The sequence below is a fragment of the Schistocerca serialis genome, chromosome 1, assembly GCF_023864345.2.
Source record: "Schistocerca serialis cubense isolate TAMUIC-IGC-003099 chromosome 1, iqSchSeri2.2, whole genome shotgun sequence".
NCBI lineage: Eukaryota > Metazoa > Arthropoda > Insecta > Orthoptera > Acrididae > Schistocerca > Schistocerca serialis.
The window spans coordinates 580,518,587-580,541,447 of NC_064638.1; the positions used below are offsets into that span (position 1 = coordinate 580,518,587).

At 40.1% G+C, this 22,861-nt stretch overlaps 1 protein-coding gene across 3 annotated transcripts in view; it reads left to right on the top strand.

Annotated features, from left to right (window-relative positions):
* LOC126476747 (tRNA (guanine(10)-N2)-methyltransferase homolog) overlaps positions 1–22,861 on the top strand; it is a 198,720-nt gene that overhangs the window by 100,298 nt on the left and 75,561 nt on the right. For all 3 annotated transcript variants that reach the window (XM_050103566.1, XM_050103568.1, XM_050103567.1), the window contains one exon: positions 4,489–4,595. In XM_050103566.1, coding sequence (XP_049959523.1) covers positions 4,489–4,595 — 107 coding nt within the window. The remainder of the gene's footprint in view (positions 1–4,488; positions 4,596–22,861) is intronic.

Sequence of the window (22,861 nt, forward strand, 5' to 3'; positions counted from 1 at the left end):
TGGGACAGTTTCATGCTGAGGTATATTACAAATCCGTCGTTCGCACTGTTCCCATATTTGTCGTCTACGAGAGCAACACGGAGAATCTTTTTGGTTTCAATGCCTTTCGCGTTTTTGGGTTCTCCATAGATGACTCTGTCAATATTGTCTCTGACGCTATTCCTTATGCTCAACTGGATTCCTTGTCGATGACATTTTCGTCCCCTTTTTCTCCTGGGTTAGGCCGTGCAAATGACTTTGAAGCTCATATCACGCTCAAACCCACTGCTCGGCCTAAGTTTTTTCGGGCTCGGCCCATTCCTGTGGCCCTTCGTGATCGGGTAAAACAGGAGTTGGATCGTCTCACTACTTCAGGGGTCTTGCTCCCTGTCACTTCCAGTGAGTGGTCCTCTCCTGTCGCTGTCGTTGCTAAGCCAAATGGTGATATTCGTCTCTGTGGCGATTTCAAAGCCACTGTAAATGCTCAAAGCCTCATCGACACTTACCCTATGCCCCGTCCTGAAAAACTGTTCACTAAACTTGCTGGAGGCCAGTATTTTTCTAAAATTGACCTGTCAGAAGCTTATTATCAACTTCCTCTCGACGCTGCTTCCCGGCAGTTTCTGGTCCTTAACACGCCTTTTGGCCTCTATCAGTACCAACGCTTGCCATTCGGGGTTGCTAGCGCCCCTGCTCTCTTTCAGCGATTCTTGGAACAATTATTGCTCCCTGTCCCTGGGTGTGTCAATTACATGGACGACATTGTTGTCACTGGCTCCACCACTGAAGAACATCTTCAAAATCTCTGCACACTTTTTCATGTCTTACAGACTGCCCGTCTTAAGTGTAATCTTCAAAAATCACAATTTTTTCAGGCCTCTATCACGTACTTGGGGTTGCAACTCTCTCGGGATGGTATTCGTCCGCTTCAGCAAACTGTCGCTGGGATCGATGCCCTTCCTCGCCCTACATCTGTTAAGGAACTGGAGGCCTTCTTGGGGAAAATAGCATACTGTCACAAGTTTTTACTGTCTGCGGCTTCGGTGGCTCAGCCGTTGCATCGTCTGTTGGCTAAAACATGCCTTTTCACTGGTCCGTGTCATGCGATGCGGCTTTCCAGAAATTGAAGACTATGCTGAAACAGGCCCCGTGCTTGGCTACTTATCAACCTGGCCAACATCTTGTTCTTGCCACAGACGGCTCTCAATACGGGGTTGGTGCAGTCCTTGCGCACCATTTTTCTGACGGTTCTGAACAACCCATTGCTTATGCCTCCAAAACGCTCACGGATGCCCAATGAAAGTATTCTCAAATTGAAAAAGAAGCTTTGGCCGTTATTTATGCTCTTCATAAGTTTGGTGTTTTTCTCTATGGCTCAAAATTTCATCTTGTTACGGATCACAAACCACTTGTTTCCTTGTTTCATCCATCAATGTCACTTCCCGACAAGGCTGCACACCGCCTCCAGCGTTGGGCTCTTTACTTGTCTCTTTTCAATTATGAGATTCATTTCCGGCCAACGGCTCAACATGCAAATGCTGATGCTCTGTCTCGCCTTCCCATGGGTCCTGATCAGGCATTCAATAGGGACGAACTTTTGTGTTTCCACGTGGATGTTGCCGAGCAGCGGGTTGTGGACGGGTTCCCCATCACTGGGGACAGGCTGGCGGCTGGTACGGGTTCTGACCCTACCCTCTCCCGGCTTTTACGCTGTATTCAGAAGGGTTGGCCAGATCGCCCGTGCGCTAAGACTTCTGATCCGTTGCGGAACTACTACACTTTGCGCTCTTGCCTCACAGCTAGGGATGGCGTTATCGTCCTTTCCACTGACAATGCTTCGCCGCGTGTTGTGGTACCTGCGTCTTTGCGTGCTTCGGTCTTGCGCCTCCTTCACCAAGGGCACTGGGGTGTGTCTCGCACAAAATCTCTGGCGCTCCGTCATGTGTACTGGCCTGGCATCGACTCTGAAATAGCACACATGGTTGCTGCCTGAGGCCCTTGTGCGTCACACTCGCATGTGCACTGGATATGTGCATGTGTGCGAGTGTATACCTGTCCTTTTTTCCCGCTCCCGGGATTGGAATGACTCCTTACCCTCTCCCTTAAAACCCACTTCCTTTCGTCTTCCCCTCTCCTTCCCTCTTTCCTGATGAGGCAACAGTTTGTTGCGAAAGCTTGAATTTTGTGTGTATGTTTGTGTTTGTTTGTGTGTCTACCTTGTATATATATATATATATATATATATATATATATATATATATATATATATATATATATATATATAAAAAAACAAAGATGTAGTGACTTACCAAATGAAAGTGCTGGCAGGTCGACAGACACACAAACATACACACAAAATTCAAGCTTTCGCAACAAACTGTTGCCTCATCAGGAAAGAGGGAAGGAGAGGGAAAGACGAAAGGATGTGGGTTTTAAGGGAGAGGGTAAGGAGTCATTCCAATCCCGGGAGCGGAATGACTTACCTTAGGGGGAAAAAAGGACGGGTATACACTCGCGCACACACACACACATATCCATCGACACATATACAGACACAAGCAGACATATTTAAACTATTATTTTATTTACTATAACTATATATATCTGTGTGTGTGTGTGTGTGTGTGTGTGTGTGTGTGTGTGTGTGTGTGTGTGGTATTGAGGTTCAAGTGCAAATTACCAATCAAGAACCTTAAAGCCTTTTGGGTGGCTTGGAGAAAATTACTGTTATATAATTAAAGGGAAAAACTAGATCATTGCATCAATGTCTGTTCTCAGTTAACAATGTATACCTTACACTAAACCAACACATGTATGGAACACCATTAATGATTTCAGGTGGTCATGGGTAGTATCTTAATAGTACCATAATGAAGAATAAATTTGACATTGGGTCTTCTGCTGGTTGACCCAATTATTCAATATATCAAATATTGCGAGGAAAGACTGAAGAATTACCTAAGAATAGAGTTCTCTGAACAGCAAGGAAGTTGTTTCCCAAACTGTGAAAGAGCATTTCCTTCAGATCATCACTACTACCTGCCAGGATCTGGCTTTTAACTGCTGCTCAGTGATTATAGAGAGGTGTGATTGGGACTTTACTGTTATCGCTGAGAAAGAAATTGCAGGTGCCTCTTATCTGTGTGAGAGCTGAATTTGGGTTTCTCTGGAGTACAATAAACAGGCCCCAAGCAATAGCTAAATCCATTATATCATATTACAGCATCTCACCGGGAAGACTAAGGACATTCTCCTAGAACACTTTAACTTATTGTGGAAAAGAACATGATTTCTCAACTCATCTAAAGAAGCCATTTTAATTTTCCTCCTCAAGCCTGTTGAAAACTGTACATACCCAATTAGCTATTGTTGTGTTGCCCTCACCACCTGTGTGATAAAGACCTTGGAGTGGATAGTAAACTTTTGCTTTGTCGCGATTCTAGGTATCCAGGCTTTAGTTGCTTTCAGTGTGGTTACAGGAGATAGCAATCTACCATTGATAACCAGACCTTGCTGGAGCCAGATGTACATCATCTGATTTTTTAAAAAGCTGTATCTGTTGTATTCACAGTAAACTGCCTCATTTATGGCTCTTTATTCACGGGCAAGTTTTTAGTTTTTTTGTGTGTCTCCGACCTTCCAGCTGAAGTACACTATATTTGGATGACAGTAAGCAGGAAGAATGGATGCTAAAACTTGGTTTTACATTTTTAGCAGAAAAGTTACTAACTATTTCTATTGTAGTTTTAATCTTCCCAATTTAGAATAAGTTTGTGGCATTACTGAGCCTTATTTTTAATCAGAAGGTAATGTGGCTACCTTGCCAAGGAACTATGTCCTTAAAAGTATTTAATATCTTAAACGTATGCTGCATATGATGTGGGAATGAGTTTGAGCCTGTCTCCTGAAATTATGTAGAGCCTTTGTGCAATCTAGGCACGATTATAGATGCACAGTGAATGAAACTGAAGACCATCGTACCTGATAGCATTGAATAGAACCCGCCAAGAGAGAACTTGCCTTTTGCGCAGGGGAATTAAGGACCAGCTGCATCGCCAGACTGTGTCAGTACTGCCTAGATGTCAATTCACATTCCACAACAGGCAGCATTTTCTTGTAGAGAGTTAGGAATACAAAGTATATTCCATAAATCCAATGCTGTCACCATCATCATCATCATCATCATCATCATCATCATTGTTATTATACATTACTGACAGATTATATTTTTAACAGCTGAAGCTACTTTTTTCTGTATATTCTAAACAATTCACATTTACTTTATTGAGTATCAGCTTAGTTATGAAATTTTTAGTCTCCTTGTGAGGTCAGTGGAATACCAATGATCCTAAATTTTTGCCATTTTTCTGTATCAATAATTGTTTTAATAAAGGATATTAAAGCTGAAAACATTTATTACAAGTGTCAAAAGTAATTCTTACTTTTGGAAAATTTCAGAATTTTTGTTTAGGCTGACAGATGAAATAAATTTTTAAAATGACATTTCAGGATCACTTCTAGTTGCTGCTGCACAGTTCGGAGGCTACGTTCTTGGAACAGATATAGATTATTTAATGTTGCATGGAAAGACCCGACCCACAAGAATACAAAAGAAGGTATGTTGTTACTGCCATACCTGAGAACTATGTCACCAAAAATATTTAATGTTTTAGATGTATGCTGCATATTATTATTTTCTATTTCTATATTTGCCATATGTCTTTCCTGAACAAAATCCCAGCCTGTCGTCATCGATTCAGCCTGCATGCGGATGTGGCCTGTACTCACCACTTGGTCTAATTAGAAATTAAGGTTTTCACTTGCTTCACTGCTGTAGGAAAAACTTTGTGCTTGTTATGTTTTTTTCTGTGAGATTAGATTTTCAGGTTTTCTTTCCTTTTTTTCATCAGGCAGTTTCATTAATCAGCCGCACTTGAAAAATTCGTGTGTTGTACCTATTGTTTATAATTTCATTAAATTACTTGGGTAAGCAGACATTGTCAGTAATTATTGTTTCTTTTATAAAATTTCTTATGCTTGCTACTTGCAGTCAGGTCAAGAGGCACTTTTGCCCAAATTCGAAAGAGTGCATGACTGTCAAAATATATTCCATGGTAGGTTGTCTAATTTGAGGGCTGATGTTGTACTTCCAGATTGGCAGTGAAATGAACAACCTGTTTATCTCTAATTAAAGAATCTCCATATGAGGCTTTCTCATGCTGGGTTCATAGAAGTTTAATCACATTGGTTATTTAACCATTGTAAATTAGTCATCCAGGGGCAATATGTAATACCTCCCACTTGAATTTCTGACATTTAACACTTCACCACTGATAACAGTCTCCAACATTCAGTCTTCCTGTCTTGGTCTTCTCTGGAGACATTATTCTTACTTAAGAAATTGGCTCCTCTATTGAATGCAGGTGCCCTCAAATTGAAAGAAGTGTGCATGTTACTGTTGAATTTTTATTCACAAAGATTCAGTGTGATTGCATATGACTGAAATTATATCAACACCACAAACAGCCTGGTTAGTTGTATTGCTCCTGGATGATTGATTCACAGGGATAAGTCACCATTGTGATTAAACTTCTACGAAACCAGCATGAGAGAGCCTCATATGGAGATGCTTTAATTAGAGATGTTGTTCATTTCACTCCCTATCTGGAAGTACACACATCGCCCCTCAAATTAGACAACCCATCATGGAAGATATTTTGACAGTCATGCAATATTTCAAAACTGGACAAGCACCAGACAAAAAGTGCCTCATGGCCCAACTGCAAGTAGTAATATCCAGATGCTACATTGGGTCCCAGGAATGTGAAACACCTGGAAACTGCTTCCAAGACAGAGGCCTCATGATTCATCAGCATCAGATGAATTAATGTTGTCTCGACTGCTAATTGTACCGTGCCAGTCCCAGACAAGTTGTTGGTATATGGTGAGAAATCAGTTCCTCAGTGATGCCAGTTTACAATCACTGCAGTGTACAATAATGTCAACAATAAGATCATGTTATTTGTTGTTGATAGTCACTCATTGGAAATCTTTTCAGTCTGGTTGCCTTCTCTGTGTTTCATTCTCCGTCAGTGGTGAAGTACAGGCAATCACTGACACACTTCTCTTCCACAAAATGGATGATATCTGTGCTGCATTTGCAGCTGTATTTGAACCAGGCCTGGGGTGTGATTTCGAGGTTCATATCTGCTTGCAACTAGATGCTGTGCCTCATTTCTGTCAAATATGGCCCATTCCAGTCTCCTTACACTTGTGGACAGCATTTAAGCAGAAACTTGACCAACTCCTAGCCTAGGGTGATTGAACCAGTTGAACCCAATTGTTCCCCAAGTTATGGACTGAGTGAGGTGGTGCAGTTGTTAACCCACTAGGCTCACATTCTGGAGGACGAAAGTTCAAATACACTGGGGGACAACGGTTCAAATCTAAGTCCAGCCATGCAGATTTAGGTTTTCTGGGATTTCCTTAAATCACATCAGGCAAATGCCAGTATGATTCCTTTGAAAGGGTATGGCTGATTTCCTTATCCTTGTAACAATCTGAGCTTGTGCTGTGTCTCTAATGACCTCGGTGTCGATGGGATACTAAAACTTAATCTTCCTTTCTTTAGGTTATGCACCGACCTTAAACCAACAATCACAAGCACAAGTAGAAACCTACCCTCTACCACATCCAGGCGACCTCACAAACATTGTCAGAAGAGAATGTTTTTCAAAGATTGACCTTACTGACACATATTTGCAAATATAGCTAGATGAAGGGTCACAGTACAGCTTAGTTATCTGCTTGTGCAAAATACCGGCACTTGCCTTTTGAGATGTCTTCTGCTCCTGCAATCTTCCAGAGATACATTCAGCTATGTCCATCGCCACTTCCAGTAACTGTCTAGCTGAATTAATTGTCATGAGAGCTATGATTCAGGAACAAGAACCATACTATGTATTCACTTTCCGAAAACATCATCATCCATGATGCTTCCAGCCATACTCACCCGTTTTGGGTGAGAAGGGATCTGGTATCCCAGCCCAGCAACTTTAAAGTCTGCGATAGAGTACGGAACAAGACCTCGACAACAAGGCAGAGTTGTTACAACTGCTAGTGTTAGCTTTGCACACTGTGTCCTGTCCCCATGCACTATTCAATCTCCAAATGAGCTTACAATAAGTTCCTCCATCAGCAATTTGCGACTCAGGGGTGTATTCACTTCACTATTGTCTCATTGTCATAATGCATTGTTGGTTCTTCATCTCCACTTTTGCTACATTCAGGTTTTTCACTCTCTGGATTAGTCACTGGTTGTGTTTATCTGTAGTGATGTCTCCACTTGACTGTTTCATCGTTGTTCGCCTTTTCTGTTCGCTCTCAGTAGTCCACTGCTGACAGCCCCAGATTGTCTGGTCTGCATGTACATCTGTACCCTGCAAACCATTGTAATGGGCATAGCAGAGGGTACATCCCATTGCATCAGTTATCAGGCTTTTTTCCTGTTTCATTCACATATGGAGTGCGGGCAGAATGATTGTTTAAATGCCTCTATCTTACCTGGCCGTAGTGGACACGACCACATGCAACTGACACAATATAGTTAAGTTTATTTTTGTACATAAATTTTATTGATTTCTGTCAGTGTTTCTTCCGTGACTATACTACTTTCATAAAATAAAGAACAACTGCCGTCAGTCACAGTCACGATTTATTTCAATGCACGATGCATTTCGAGCCATGGGGGCTTATCTTCAGGTACTTTGACAGTCTACAGTGATTATTTTTCCAGATTTAGGTTAATTCTGGTACTGCTAAGACTACAATAATATATTACTAAATGGACACATTGTGAATATAAGTTTACCACAAATTGAAAAATAACTTACTGTTTCCAGTGGTGGATACATGGTTTTTGAATCACATTAGGAACAAACATGTTTATGAACATATATACACTTTTTTGTAATACAAAGATGATTACATTGGTAAAACTCTTAATTTTTTCTCAGAAAACAATATTACTGAATTGAACCAAGACTCAACAACTAAATTCCAGGAAAAATTGAAGAAAACCTTAACCATTGTAACTTCCTGCTCACTGATAAACAAGTATAATGTTGCACATTAATGAATACCTCTGCCCCCAAACTTAGAGTACAACCAAAGATCAATAAAGCTAACTCTCCAATTAGACCAATGGTTAATTCCAAGAATACATGCAGCATACAAACTTTCCCAACCATTAAATAACATCCTCAGGGAATTTTACATCTTTGACACCACATACTCAATAAAAAATACGTGTGATTTAACAACACTCATCAAATATGTAAAACTCCCCATAGAAGCTAGATGGGCCTCATTTGATGCTGTACCTGTCAAAGAGACAATTGCAACTATAGAAATACCTTATCAAACCCAAGTAACTAACCATATCGGAGATTTCTGAGTTGGTCGATCTGCTCAAATTAATACTATCCCAAAAATACTGCTCAGACTAGTTATCCCAAAAATATAAATTCTTCCAATCCATCTGTGGCATGAATCAGCAAACCAGCGTTTAATAGTATGAGTTGAAAACAGTCTTGGTTGCAAGTTTAGTTTTCTTATTTATCAACTATGCATTCCACCTTATTTTGGCATCTTCAGGCTGATCTTAATTTGGTATTTCTTAGGACGATCCTTTAGACAGTGTAGCTAAAGGGCATCGCCGAGTACATCAGGCCAACGTCGCCTTCATTAACCTCAGTAAATACTTTCTAGATGGACGTGACTGACTCCAAGACCTGCATAACACATTAACGTTCACAGGAGCACATACTACAATTCTAGTATCTACTTCTGTGAACGTGAATGCGTTATACAGGTCTTGGAGTCACATACATCCATCTAGAAAGTATTTACTGAGGTTAATGAAGGCGATGTTGGCCTGATGTCCTCGACGATGCCCTTTAGCTACACTGTCTAAAGGATCATACTAAGAAATACCACATTAAGATCAGCCTGAAGATGCCTAAATAAGGTGAAACGCTTAGTTGATAAATAAAAAAACTAAAATTGCAACCAAGACTGTTCTCAACTAATACTATCCCAAAAATACTTCTCTTTCAGTGATAAAATCTACCAACAGAAAGAAGGCTTAGCTATGAGTGACAACATGTCAAACTTTCTTGCTGACATATTAATCAACCACTTAGAAAATAAATTTTTCTAAGGGGAAAATAAACTTGCTGAAAAAACTGGTATTTTACAGAAAATATGTAGATGGCACTCTACTCCTACTTGATGACACAAAAGATGAACTTGATGAGCTTCTTACATTATTCAGTTCACTCCAGAATAAAATAAAGTTCGCAACTGAACATGAAACAAATCAATCCATAGATTTCTTAGACCTCGCAAATTGTTAATGAACAACAAGAACATAATTTTTACATTTACAGGAAAGCAACCTACACTGATATCATGATACGTGAATCATCTCACCATCCAAACACACACAAGTATGCTACACTTACATCCACGTTGAACAGGGCACATACATTACCTTTGAAACCCAAAGCATTAACAAATCTAACTGATATGATCAAAGCAATTGCAGCAAATAATGGGTATTCAGAAAAGTCAGTTGACAAACTATCCAACAAATTACAGGCGAACATCTGTAACAGAAGCCCTACAAGAATAACTACTGACACAACACACTTCACAAGCATTCCCTGTTTGGGCACAGCATCTTAAAAAATTGCTAACTTATTTAGAGACACCAATATTAAAATATCATTCTCTACTAACCACAAACTTGGACACCGCTTACCTCACACAGTAAACACAAACACCCCAGTAACAGAATACAGAGGAATATATAAATTACAATGTAATAGCTACCCTGAATTTTACATAGGCAAAACAGGAAGAACTTTCCACACATGATACAAAGAACACAATGATGTTTTCAGACTTAACCACAATGACGAATCCACAATTGCAACTACATGTACCTTGACATACACAGACTAAGTGACATTTATAACAGCCTATCTGCACTCCACACAGAAAACCATAATTAAAAACTTGCTCTACTAGAACGATTAGAAATAATGTTATACAAAATAAAATCTTCTGAAAACATGCTGAGTGAACAAATGGAGTTTAGCAGCCACCGTTTTTTCAATAATTTTGAAAGTTTATTTTTTCCTAATGAAACAAATATTTTATAGTGCAATCATTTGATACGTAATCCACATTTGATATATTCACAAATATTTGTTTGTAAATATTATTATGTATAACTAATAATTTTATGGCTTTCTCCTCTGAAATAATAAAATCTGTGTATTTTGTAGAAATGTAGCATCTTTAACTTTGACTTGTTTTGACTTGTATTTACAACATGTGCTGTAGAACAAAAAGTGTGTACACAGGGTGAAGAAAAATTCGCACACTTGGACTTTGCTATGTGATTCTTCACATACAGCAATACAAAAATGTCTCTCACAGAATTTCATTTTGCTCATGTTTACAGCAGTAAATGGTTGTAAAAGATTAGCAATCTGGCAACACTATAATCACATGTATGGTAACTAACTCTGTCAGCATGTAGTTGTAGTGCTGTGCAGTTGGTACAGTGGACAGCATTTTGGGTTTGCATGCAGGAGGCTGAGGGTTCAATTTTGGGTCGAGGTGTATTTGCTTTTATTTGCTAAATGTAATATGCATGGTTTGTTAGCTAGCATCTCAATTGTCAGACAGTGAATCTTTTACAAAACATTGGCACTTCCATACTGTGGACGCAGAAATCGAAGTACAGTCGTTTTTATTGGTCACCTTTAAAAGAAGCCTTTTGCACATTGTGGACACACATCGTTTTGTACCACTGCATCTACTAGATTCAAAATGTATTTTCTGTATGCCCTCCTTCTACAGTCCTGTTGATTAGTACCAGCTGTTATTCTTGCCACGTTCAAGTTCATTACATTTTGATAGGGCATTACATCACCAGCAGGGGTAGCAACATGCTTTGCAAATAATTTCCAAACTCAGTTACCATTTGGATGTATTATCACCATGGAAACACTAATTATGCCATAATAAGCACATGCCGTTAGGAAGTATCACCATGCTTTACTACTACTACTACTACTATTACTACTATTATTGTTATTATCATCGTCATCATTGACAAAAATGTGGGAACATCAGATCCATTACTGTTAGGAAAACAGTGTAATTCAAAAATGAACATTTTGCAGTTAGCAGCTTTGGGATGAATCATGCAGAACAAAAGCTGTAAGAGAGGTGATGCACTTAGGTGGAACAGCCCACTGCAACTAATGCTGTGTTAATACTGTATGCACTGTTCACCAGACGGGGACCAGTTGCTAGCAGAGTAATGTGCCCGTGACAGACTCCATGTACATTCGTACGTATTGGTATTTTCTTCTTGTGTTATTCTAATACAGTGTGACATATGTATGGCATATACAAACAATGAATAAGTTGATATGATTCTGGTCCTTGGTGCATCTGATAACTGGGCTGGTATTTCTGCTTGTGAATATGCTGCTAGATATCCTGGTTGATGTCATCCAGATAAAAATTTTTTTCATTCTCCGGAGGTTTGCCATCAGGAGACAGGTTCCCTCCTTCCACCATTGTGTGAAAGAGGTCGTTCAAGGACTCGCTGTTATCTAGCTACTGAGGAAACTATTCTGGAGATCATACACCAAGAACCTCAACGAAGTACATGTGGCATAGCAAGGCGGCTGCGTGTCTCACAACACACAGTCGTTGACGTGCTGCATGAGCATGAGCTGCACCCTTGGCATTATTCTTTAATGTAACACCTGCATCCTGCAGACCATCATCGGCAGATGCAGTTCTGTGAATGGTTCCAATAATAACAGGAAGCCAACAACGACTTTGTAAACACTGTAATATGATTGGATAAAGCAGTGTTCACTCTTAAAGGTGTCTTCACAATGTCCACCATTGGTGTGACATTAACCAGCATGTCATCCACAACCATGGATATAAAGTTTGCTCTGGAATCAACGTCTGGGTGGGAATATTGGGAGATAGGAGTTTGTGACCGTGCTTGTTGCCTGACCAGTAGATTGCACGTAGGTATCATGCATTCCTCTCAAACCACTTGTCTGTTGCACTGGAAGATGTTCCACTTCATGCTGGCCAGAGGTTATGCTTTCAACATGATGGTGGACTTCCGTACTTTGGAATTAATGTGTAATGGTATTTAGACAGAACATTTTCAGAGAAATGGCTCGGACGGGGAGGATCATATGTATAGCGTCGGCATTCACTTGACCTAAATCACTTGGACTTCTTCCTGTGGGGACACCTGTAGGAGCACATTCTACTCTGCCAACAAACATGGGAAGAACTGATAGCAGGTGTTCATGCTGTTCTTGTATCTGTGGATGCAGCCATGTTGTGAAGAGTACAGAGCTGTATGATCAAGTGGGTTATGCAATGTTTGGACATGCAGGGGGTTCACTTTGAGCGTCTGCTCTGAGTACCATGTATTCTTTTGTAAATGTCATGCAGTAATTAATATGGAAATTATTATTGTCTCTGATTGCTTATGTGTTACTTCTGAGCAGACATACTGCTTGTGGTGTGAATGACTGATAGGTGTAGAGTTATTTAACTGTGCAATCATCTTAAGCACCTTGAATCTGATATTGTTTTTGTGGTTATTCTGTTCTATGACAGGTCTTTTGCTTCAGTTGTCTATTTCCAGCTTGTCTGACCCTGTTATGTTCACCTTTACAAACACTGTATGATATAAATGTTGGGTGCATATTGCTTAAGCAACAGTGTATACTATAATATTATATGGCAGAATGAAAGAGGAAAATAAAAACAAATGCATCTGTACACAGGATCGAACTCTCGACTTCTTGCATGCTAACCCAAAATGCTATCCGCTGAACAACTGCACAGCACTGCTCCAATATGCTGACAGTTACCATACATGTGATTAGCTGTTGCCAGATTGCCAGTCTTTAATCTCTATTTACTGCCAGAAATATTTGCAGGATGAAATTTAGTAAGAGACATTTTTGTGTTGGCAGGACGTGAAGAATCACACTGCGAAGTCCAAGTGCATGAATTTTTCTTCACTTTGTTTGTAAATAAACATGGTTACTCATACTGTACTTAAAAAACCATGTATCCACCACTGGAAACAGTATGTTATTTTTCGATTTGTATTAGTTTTGTAAACTTATATTCGCAATGTGCCCATTTTGTAATATGCCATTGTAATCTTACCAGGACCAGAATTAATCTAAATCTGGAAAAATAATTTATGTAGACCACCAGACCACCTGAAGATGAGTCCCCATGGCCTCAAAATGTATTGTGCATTGAAATAAAAACAGGATTGTGACTGAAGGCAGTTGTTGTTCTTTATTTTACTTTTATATGTGACATGCTGATGTCTTGTGATCTTCATGGTAGTGGGATGTGCATATGCAGTGTGAAATGATTTGTAACGGTGATCAATAACACACTGTAAAAATTAAAAAAGCATAAGGTCCGGTTACAGCAGTAGCTCTGTTGAAACCAGTCACCGAGTAAAGTGCCAGTTTAGTGATCTTGGCTTGTGAAGTTTTCTTTAGTTACCATATTTAAAGGCAATAAAATTTGCCCAAGGTATGCGTGAGGAAGCACAAATAGTAAAAGTAGAAGAGAGAGGGAAGGAAAGAGAGGTGGAAAACATTCAGAAAAACCTTGAGAAAATATCTAGTATGATGACTTCATTTTGTGCTAATATTCCTAACACACAGTAATCCTAAAATATTATGATATCTTTCACCAATATTGAAGTGTAGAGTGTCATTAAGTTTTAAAAATGTGATTATATTTTGTTTGTGAATTACGATCATCAATATTGAATTACCAATACCAAATTATTTGTGTACCTGCGTATATCAATAAAACTTGTATGAAGGGAAAAAATGGCAATACCCCATCCAGGACCTTAATAGAGAAATTTATTATGGCCTTAACCAGCCTTTTTGGTAGGGGATTATCAAAAATGAAAACGATTCATTGGGCCATATCTGCTTATTGAAATAATTTGTGACCTCTTAGTGACCTTTTAAAAACATTCTGTCACCTTTTAATCACCTTGTCATATTTCTTACCTTTTCCAACTGCCAACATGGCTCCTTACCATATATACCATACTGTTGCCCATCCAGCTATCAAATATCTTTTCTGAAACTGTATGTGAACAACAAGGCTGTTTAGGACCCATGTGAAGCATGAGCTGGATTAACTTGGTGTAGGTGGAAGTACAAAGTCAAACCCAGAGCTGGAACGGACTACTGCCCACTTACTACAGAGGCCCTCTAGATGAGTTGCAAGAAAGGCTGAACTACAGTATCTGTTTTTAATACCATATTTTACAACATTTTAAATGAGCACTACAACTACGCTGACAGGAAAAAATGTTGCAACACCAAGAAGGAGTTGTACGACAGAAATGAAAGGTGGCAAGTGTGTCTACATCTGTTCAGATTTCATGCTGGTCACATAAGAGTGGCAATAGTAGTGCCACTATGAGGATGTATATCAAGTTTGCTTTAAATACACACCATAATGGTCTTGGGCATTAGTTGCCTGGCAAGGAAAGCGTTACTGAAGAAGAGAAATTTGTTAACATCCAGTATAGATTTAAGTGTCAGGAAGTCATTTCTGAAAGTATTCGTATGGAGTGTAGCCATGTATGGAAGTGAAACATGGACGATAAATAGTTTGGACAAGAAGAGAATAGAAGCTTTCGAAATGTGGTGCTAGAGAAGAATGCTGAAGATTAGATGGGTAGATCACATAACTAATGAGGAAGTATTGAATAGGATTGGGGAGAAGAGAAGTTTGTGGCACAACTTGACCAGAAGAAGGGATCGGTTGGTAGGACATGTTCTGAGGCATCAAGGGATCACCAATTTAGTATTGGAGGGCAGCGTGGAGGGTAAAAATCGTAGAGGGAGACCAAGAGATGAATACACTAAGCAGATTCAGAAGGATGTAGGTTGCAGTAGGTACTGGGAGATGAAAAAGCTTGCACAGGATAGAGTAGCATGGAGAGCTGCATCAAACCAGTCTCAGGACTGAAGACCACAACAACAACAACAACAAAGATTGAACATGGTGAGTTGATGTTAGTCAAGAATGGCTATAAGGTAACAAAGACGCCATTATCAACATCTCACCAAGTTTGAACAAGGTAATGTAATAGAGCTACAAGAAGCTGAAGGTTCCTTCTGAAATACTGCAGAAAGACTTGCGAGGATGTAGCCACTGTTCATGATTGCTTGCAATGGTGGTCATGAGAATGTACGGCCACAACAAGATCGGATAGCCACATAGCACTACCGAGAGGGTAGACCATCGTGTTTGGCATATGGCTCTGTCACATCTGCAGCATCAATTTGAACAACAGTTGGGACCATGGTGTCTCAAGAAACTGTTTCAAATCGATTACTTCAAGGACAGCTTTGAGCCAGGTGCCCTGTAGTGAGCATTCCACTGAACCCAAACACCGCCATTTACAGCTTCAGTGGTGTCAAGCGTGAGCTCATTGTGGAGGTCCATTGTGTTTTCTGATGAAAACTGATTTGGTCTTTGTGCAGTGATGATGATGCATTGGCTAGAAGGAAGCCAGTTGAGGCCCTGCAGCCCACCTGTCTGCGTGCTAGACACACTGGACACGATTTTGTTTGACAGCATGAGCGCTGTTGTGGTTATCCCATGCGTCCTGACTGCGAAAGTCTATGTCGCTCTTGTGTTTCAATCTGTTGTGCTGCCATTCATGAACAGGGGTGTTTTGAAACAGGATAACGCTTGCCCACATGTTGCTCTTATACCCACCTTGCTCTACAGAGTGTCGTCATGTTGCCTTGGCCTGCTTGATCACCAGATCTGACTCTAGTCGAGTACATAAGGGACATCGTCAGACGACAACTCCAGCATCATCCACAACCAGCATTAACTGTCCCTGTATTGACCGATCAAGTGCAACAGGCATCAAAGTCCATCCAACAAACTGACATCCGGCACCTGTATAACATAATGCATGCACCTTTGAATGCTTGCTTTCGACATTGTGGGTGTTACAACTGTTGTTGATGTACCAGCATTTCACATTTGCAATGACTTATCTCACACATACATTTACCCGCGATCTTGCAATATTAATCACTCAAATATGTTACCTAGAAAAATGTAGTCCTGAAATTTCATTGTTCTACATTAAATATTTTTGGTGTTGTGATTTTTTTTCAGTCTGTGTATACAGCTGTAGCCAGCGGCCTTGCCACAGTGGTAATACCGGTTCCTGTCAGATCATTGAAGTTAAGCACTGCCAGGCTTGGCTAGCACTTGGATGGGGCACTGCCCAGATCTGCCGAGTGCTCTTGGCAAGCAGGTTGCACTTAGCCCCGGATAGACCAGTTAAGGAGCTACTTGACTGATAAATAGCGGCACTGGTCATGAGAAATGACAATGGCCGGGAGAGCGGTGTGCTGACCACATGCCCCTCCATATTTGCTTCCAGTGGTGCCTAAGGGCTGAAGGCGACATGGTGGCCACATTGGGCCTTCAAGGTCTGTTCAGATGGTGTTTGTTTGTATGTTCCTGTATTCATGGGTGTGTCGAAATGGGGGGATTGCCTTGTATGCTCTGTTGTTTTCCCCAATTATGTTCTTAAGATCCAATTACCTCAAGCATTCGCTGTGTTCAGTGCAGACTTATAAGTGATCTTGAGGATACTGAAGCAGATGAGACGTATTGTGACTGCTAAGTTTCTCTCTACAACACCTGTATCCAGGAGATAAACTAATCCAGAATATGTGGGATGAACTTCTCCATCTACAAATGCTGGGGAAGGAGGTATCTTTCTGCTAGGTACTAGGGCACACGTGAATATTAAGGGAAATGAAGTGGCAGATGTGGCAGCCAAGGAAGCATGTTGAGATAGTCAGATAGTTCAGTGTGCCATTCACCTGTATGCTCTTGCCTCACTTTTGAGGTACAGAGTCATGTGTAGATGGGAAGAAGACTGGAAGTGACAGCGAGTTGCACCTACTAAAGCCAACAATTTGGTCATAGCATATGTCTTTACAGCCACACACATGGGATGAGGTCCTTTTCTGTTCTCTTTGCATAGGATGCAGCCCTATGACACAAGAATTCTTGCACCAGCTAGATGACTCTCCAGTGTTTGGTGCTTGTGTTCTATGGATCACAGTGTACCACATTTTAGTTGACTTCATTTTGTATTCGGACAAGCTGATAGCAGCTAATTTACTTACATATTGGCCCTCTATTTTAACTGACAGATGTGCAAGTGTGGTGCAATTTTGAAGGTTCTGTGAAATGTCTGACTTGTTCCCTAAAATATTGGAGAGAAGCTTTTAATGAGTTATCAAGGTGGCTGGCACATCCTTTTTTTTAATTCTGTATTAATTAACAGTTTTAACAAATCTGATCATATGCAACCTATCTTACAGACTTTGAGGTTGCGTCCATGAGTGAGATTGGGGGATAGCGAGTGCAATTTTCATGTGGGATTGACTCTTAATTGTCGTATAACATTTGAGACTTTTTGACCACATTTGTTTCTACTTACATTTGTATGGGCGCTGATTAACAAACCAACACACACACACACACACACACACACACACACACACACACACACAAAAAAAACCAGATGAGAGAGAGCAGCTGGATGTTGGAGAGGCAGATGTTGCCAGGGCAGATGGACTAATTTGGCACTTACATAAGTGGAACCATTTTACACTGGTTGACTATTGGTGTGAGTTCGGTACATGTCCAGATTACGAAAGCCTGGTATATGTGACACTCCATTTCGTAAAGATGTATGTGTTGTAATTCACCGATCATTCAAAGCGCCGCCGCGCAATTACGCGCGTCCACTACGTGTGGCGCTGTCTGCCAGCCATGCAGCAGTTGCGCCACCTAAGTGGCCAGCCGAGCAGCGGCCGCTAGACTGGGACTCAGTGCTCATTCGAATGTTAACGCGTGCACATGTCTTGCTTGTCAACTTACTCTGTGACTTATATGTGTTGTGTCGTTCTGAAATATATGTGTTCAACTTGACGTTATAACAGTATGTGACCCTCATTACACCAGAAGAAGAAATGTCGACAGTTAAAACATTAAATTAAAACAGTCTAGTGCTTATGGTTAAATATCAACAAAGTTAATTAAAGAGGTTCTTATGAATTTAGTTACATATCAGGTTATTTATGTAATCAGTCATTAATCACTGGACTATTTCGTGGTTGGCTGAGGATAGTTAACTGCTGCTTCCCAGTACATCTGCTCCTGAATGAAATTTGTTATAAATAATATGTCTCTTTCTAAAATGAACAGCTCTGTCTATGGGACTAACAGCCAAAAAAATTGTATGAAGATTTAAAGTCACTGATGGTGATTCAGAAATATGTCCGTTACTGAGGAACATACATTTTAAGTGACTTGCCAGTGGCCATAACAGTTTAGCTACTAATATACAACACATTTTAAGAGAAAGCTAAAGCATTTATCTGTGGCCAGCTTCTATTCCATTTGTAAGCAGAACCAGATTTTTGTGACAAGTTTAGCATTAACTTTTAAATGAAAATATGTTTCTGACTCTTTACTCATTTCACTTCCATTAGGACTATTTCACTATTGATATATGGGCAGAACATTAGAATATGTCTTCCGTTCTAAATACATACAGTATAATGCAGTTCTGGCATATTCTACTTCCTTGAGGGTCTTCTCACTGTGGATATGTGAAACGAAAAGGATACCTATGTACCTTAGCTTGAATGAGCACAGGGCTCTCCATGTATCAATGATGTATTGTGTTGTATCCCAGGTGAGGGAAAACTGCCGGTACTTTTGTTTACTGCCGTGGACAACAACATGCCGTGTTGATGACTGGTATTGTTGTTAACTGTCAGGTGCTACAACATGAGATAGATAGGACAAAGTGCAGCAGATCGCTTGTCTTTGCAATGCTGGACAACTACTGATCAACTATACAGTCAAGAATCAACTCCTTGGTGTGGGGTACAGACAGCCCTGCACCCCATGTCTCAGGATACAGAGATTGACATGGGCCACTGGAAACTTGGTGATTGGAGAAAGGGTAACTGGACTGATGCTTTGTGGTACACATTGGCATTCTGATGCTGGGCACAAGTACATCGGAAACTACATACGGCGATGCATCACACCTGCCGACATTGCTCGTGGTAGGTGTTGGAGGTATATTGTTGTCTGGGAGGGGTGATTACATGAGATGCATGATGTAGGGTCCTGCTGCCTGATATGGTGTACTCATTTGTTCACCTAGAGTACCCTGTAGTTGCTCGTTGCCTTCAGCAAAACCATATAACACCCCATTGATCCCAGACTATGGCAAAATAACTTGAAGAACACACGAGAGCACACAATAGTGTGTGTGAGGTATCTTCAAGTCATCTCACTTCACTCCTTATGAGCACATTTGGGACACCAGTCCCTGAGACGTGCACACCTTGAACACAGCTTTGACCAATCTTGACATGCTTGGCTGTTGATTGAACAGTTATGGATAAGAAAGACATCTCATAGTTTGTGGTTTCTTGTAGAATGTATCATGACACTTCACTGCTATCATGAGGGTGAAACAGAGTGCTGCAACAACGTACTTAGGTGCCTAATTTAATTGCTCTTGAGTACACATATTGTATTTTATGAATCTCTTAAAGGAACATGTTTATCAGAGGTATGGAGTGAATAATGTTAACAAAAGCCTTAGTTGTTGCTGTTGTTGTTGTTGTTGTTGTGGTCTTCAGTCCTGAGACTGGTTTGATGCAGCTCTCCATGCTACTCTATCCTGTGCAAGCTTCTTCATCTCCCAGTACCTACTGCAACCTACATCCTTCTGAATCTGCTTAGTGTATTCATCTCTTGGTCTCCCTCTACGATTTTTACCCTCCATGCTGCCCTCCAATGCTAAATTTGTGATCCCTTGATGCCTCAAAACATGTCCTACCAACCGATCCCTTCTTCTAGTCAAGTTGTGCCACAAACTTCTCTTCTCCCCAATCCTCTTCAATACCTCCTCATTAGTTACGTGATCTACCCACCTTATCTTCAGCATTCTTCTGTAGCACCACATTTCGAAAGCTTCTATTCTCTTCTTGTCCAAACTAGTTACCATCCATGTTTCACTTCCATACATGGCTACACTCCATACAAATACTTTCAGAAATGACTTCCTGACACTTAAATCTATACTCGATGTTAACAAATTTCTCTTCTTCAGAAACGATTTCCTGGCCATTGCCAGTCTACATTTTACATCCTCTCTACTTCGACCATCATCAGTTATTTTACTCCCTAAATAGCAAAACTCCTTTACTACTTTAAGTGTCTCATTTCCTAATCTAATTCCCTCAGCATCACCCGATTTAATTTGACTACATTCCATTATCCTCGTTTTGCTTTTGTTGATGTTCATCTTATATCCTCCTTTCAAGACACTGTCCATTCCGTTCAACTGCTCTTCCAAGTCCTTTGCTGTCTCTGACAGAATTACAATGTCATCGGCGAACCTCAAAGTTTTTACTTCTTCTCCATGAATTTTAATACCTATTCCGAATTTTTCTTTTGTTTCGTTTACTGCTTGCTCAATATGCAGATTGAATAACATCGGGGAGAGGCTACAACCCTGTCCCACTCCTTTCCCAACCACTGCTTCCCTTTCATGCCCCTCGAATCTTATAACTGCCATCTGATTTCTGTACAAATTGTAAATAGCCTTTCGCTCCCTGTATTTTATACCTGCCACCTTCAGAATTTGAAAGAGAGTATTCCATTTAACATTGTCAAAAGCTTTCTCTTAAGTCTACAAATGCTAGAAACATAGGTTTGCCTTTTCTTAATCTTTCTTCTAAGATAAGTCGTAAGGTTAGTATTGCCTCACGTGTTCCAATATTTCTACGGAATCCAAACTGATCTTCCCCGAGGTCCGCTTCTACCAGTTTTTCCATTCGTCTGTAAAGAATTCGCGTTAGTATTTTGCAGCTGTGACTTATTAAACTGATAGTTCAGTAATTTTCACATCTGTCAAAACCTGCATTCTTTGGGATTGGAATTATTATATTCTTCTTGAAGTCTGAAGGTATTTCGCCTGTCTCATACATCTTGCTCACCAGATGGTAGAGTTTTGTCTCGACTGGCTCTCCCAAGGCCATCAGTAGTTCTAATGGAATGTTGTCTACTCCCGGGGCCTTGTTTCGACTCAGGTCTTTCAGTGCTCTGTCAAACTCTTCACGCAGTATCTTATCTCCCATTTCGTCTTCATCTACATCCTCTTCCATTTCCATAATATTGTCCTCAAGTACATCGCCCTTGTATAAACCCTCTATATACTCCTTCCACCTTTCTGCCTTCCCTTCTTTGCTTAGAACTGGGTTGCCATCTGAGCTCTTGATATTCATACAAGTGGTTCTCTTCTCTCCAAAGGTCTCTTTAATTTTCCTGTAGGCAGTATCTATCTTACCCCTAGTGAGACAAGCCTCTACATCCTTACATTTGTCCTCTAGCCATCCCTGCTTAGCCATTTTGCACTTCCTGTCAATCTCATTTTTGAGACGTTTGTATTCCTTTTTGCCTGCTTCATTTACTGCATTTTTATATTTTCTCCTTTCATCAATTAAATTCAATATTTCTTCTGTTACCCAAGGATTTCTATTAGCCCTCGCCTTTTTACCTACTTGATCGTCTGCTGCCTTCACTACTTCATCTCTCAGAGCTACCCATTCTTCTTCTACTGTATTTCTTTCCCCCATTCCTGTCAATTGTTCCCTTATGCTCTCCCTAAAACTCTCTACAACCTCTGGTTCTTTCAGTTTATCCAGGTCCCATCTCCTTAGATTCCCTCTTTTTTGCAGTTTCTTCAGTTTCAATCTGCAGTTCATAACCAATAGATTGTGGTCAGAATCCACATCTGCCCCTGGAAATGTCTTACAATTTAAAACCTGGTTCCTAAATCTCTGTCTTACCATTATATAATCTATCTGATACCTTTTAGTATCTCCAGGATTCTTCCAGGTATACAACCTTCTTTTATGATTCTTGAACCATGTGTTAGCTATGATTAAGTTATGCTCTGTGCAAAATGCCTTAGTATGTATCATGAATAGATGCAGCTGTTGGTATACAAGCATGAATTGAGGTTGATTTACACTGTACATCAGGAAAGTCATTCCAAAATCCATTTCAAATGGCTCCATTCACAAAGACCTCCAACAAATCAGGATGTAATGAAATGTCAGTGTCAAGGATTCTTGGAAAGAAAGTTTTGATGTTGACATTGGTGGTGCAAGGGTGACACCAGGAAACATCAGAAGCTAACGTATTCTCGCCATAAGTGAGTTATGTTGTAGTAGTGCATTTTGTGCTTTTGTGTTTTCTGAATTTTTATATTATTATTTGTTTTGTTTTTGTGACACTTTGAGAAGGATCCATAAGAACTTCAATATTGTTCATGTGAGTATTCTGCTACAAAAGAGGCCAAGTACCTGAAAGTGGAAAATGACTTAAAATGTACAATATATGCGAAAAGGAAAAGGCTACCCAATGCATAAATAAGAATATCAAATAAATGAAACAATTTTCATTAAAATACTTTCTTTAATAGTGAAAAATCCAGCTCTATTGAATGAGAAAATACAGTTATTCTTGACATTATCTGGTATTCGGAAAGAAAACAAAACACCATGGATAAGGTAAAAAGGCTCTGTGTGTTGGCTTCTAAATATAGTTTGATTTGTTTGTG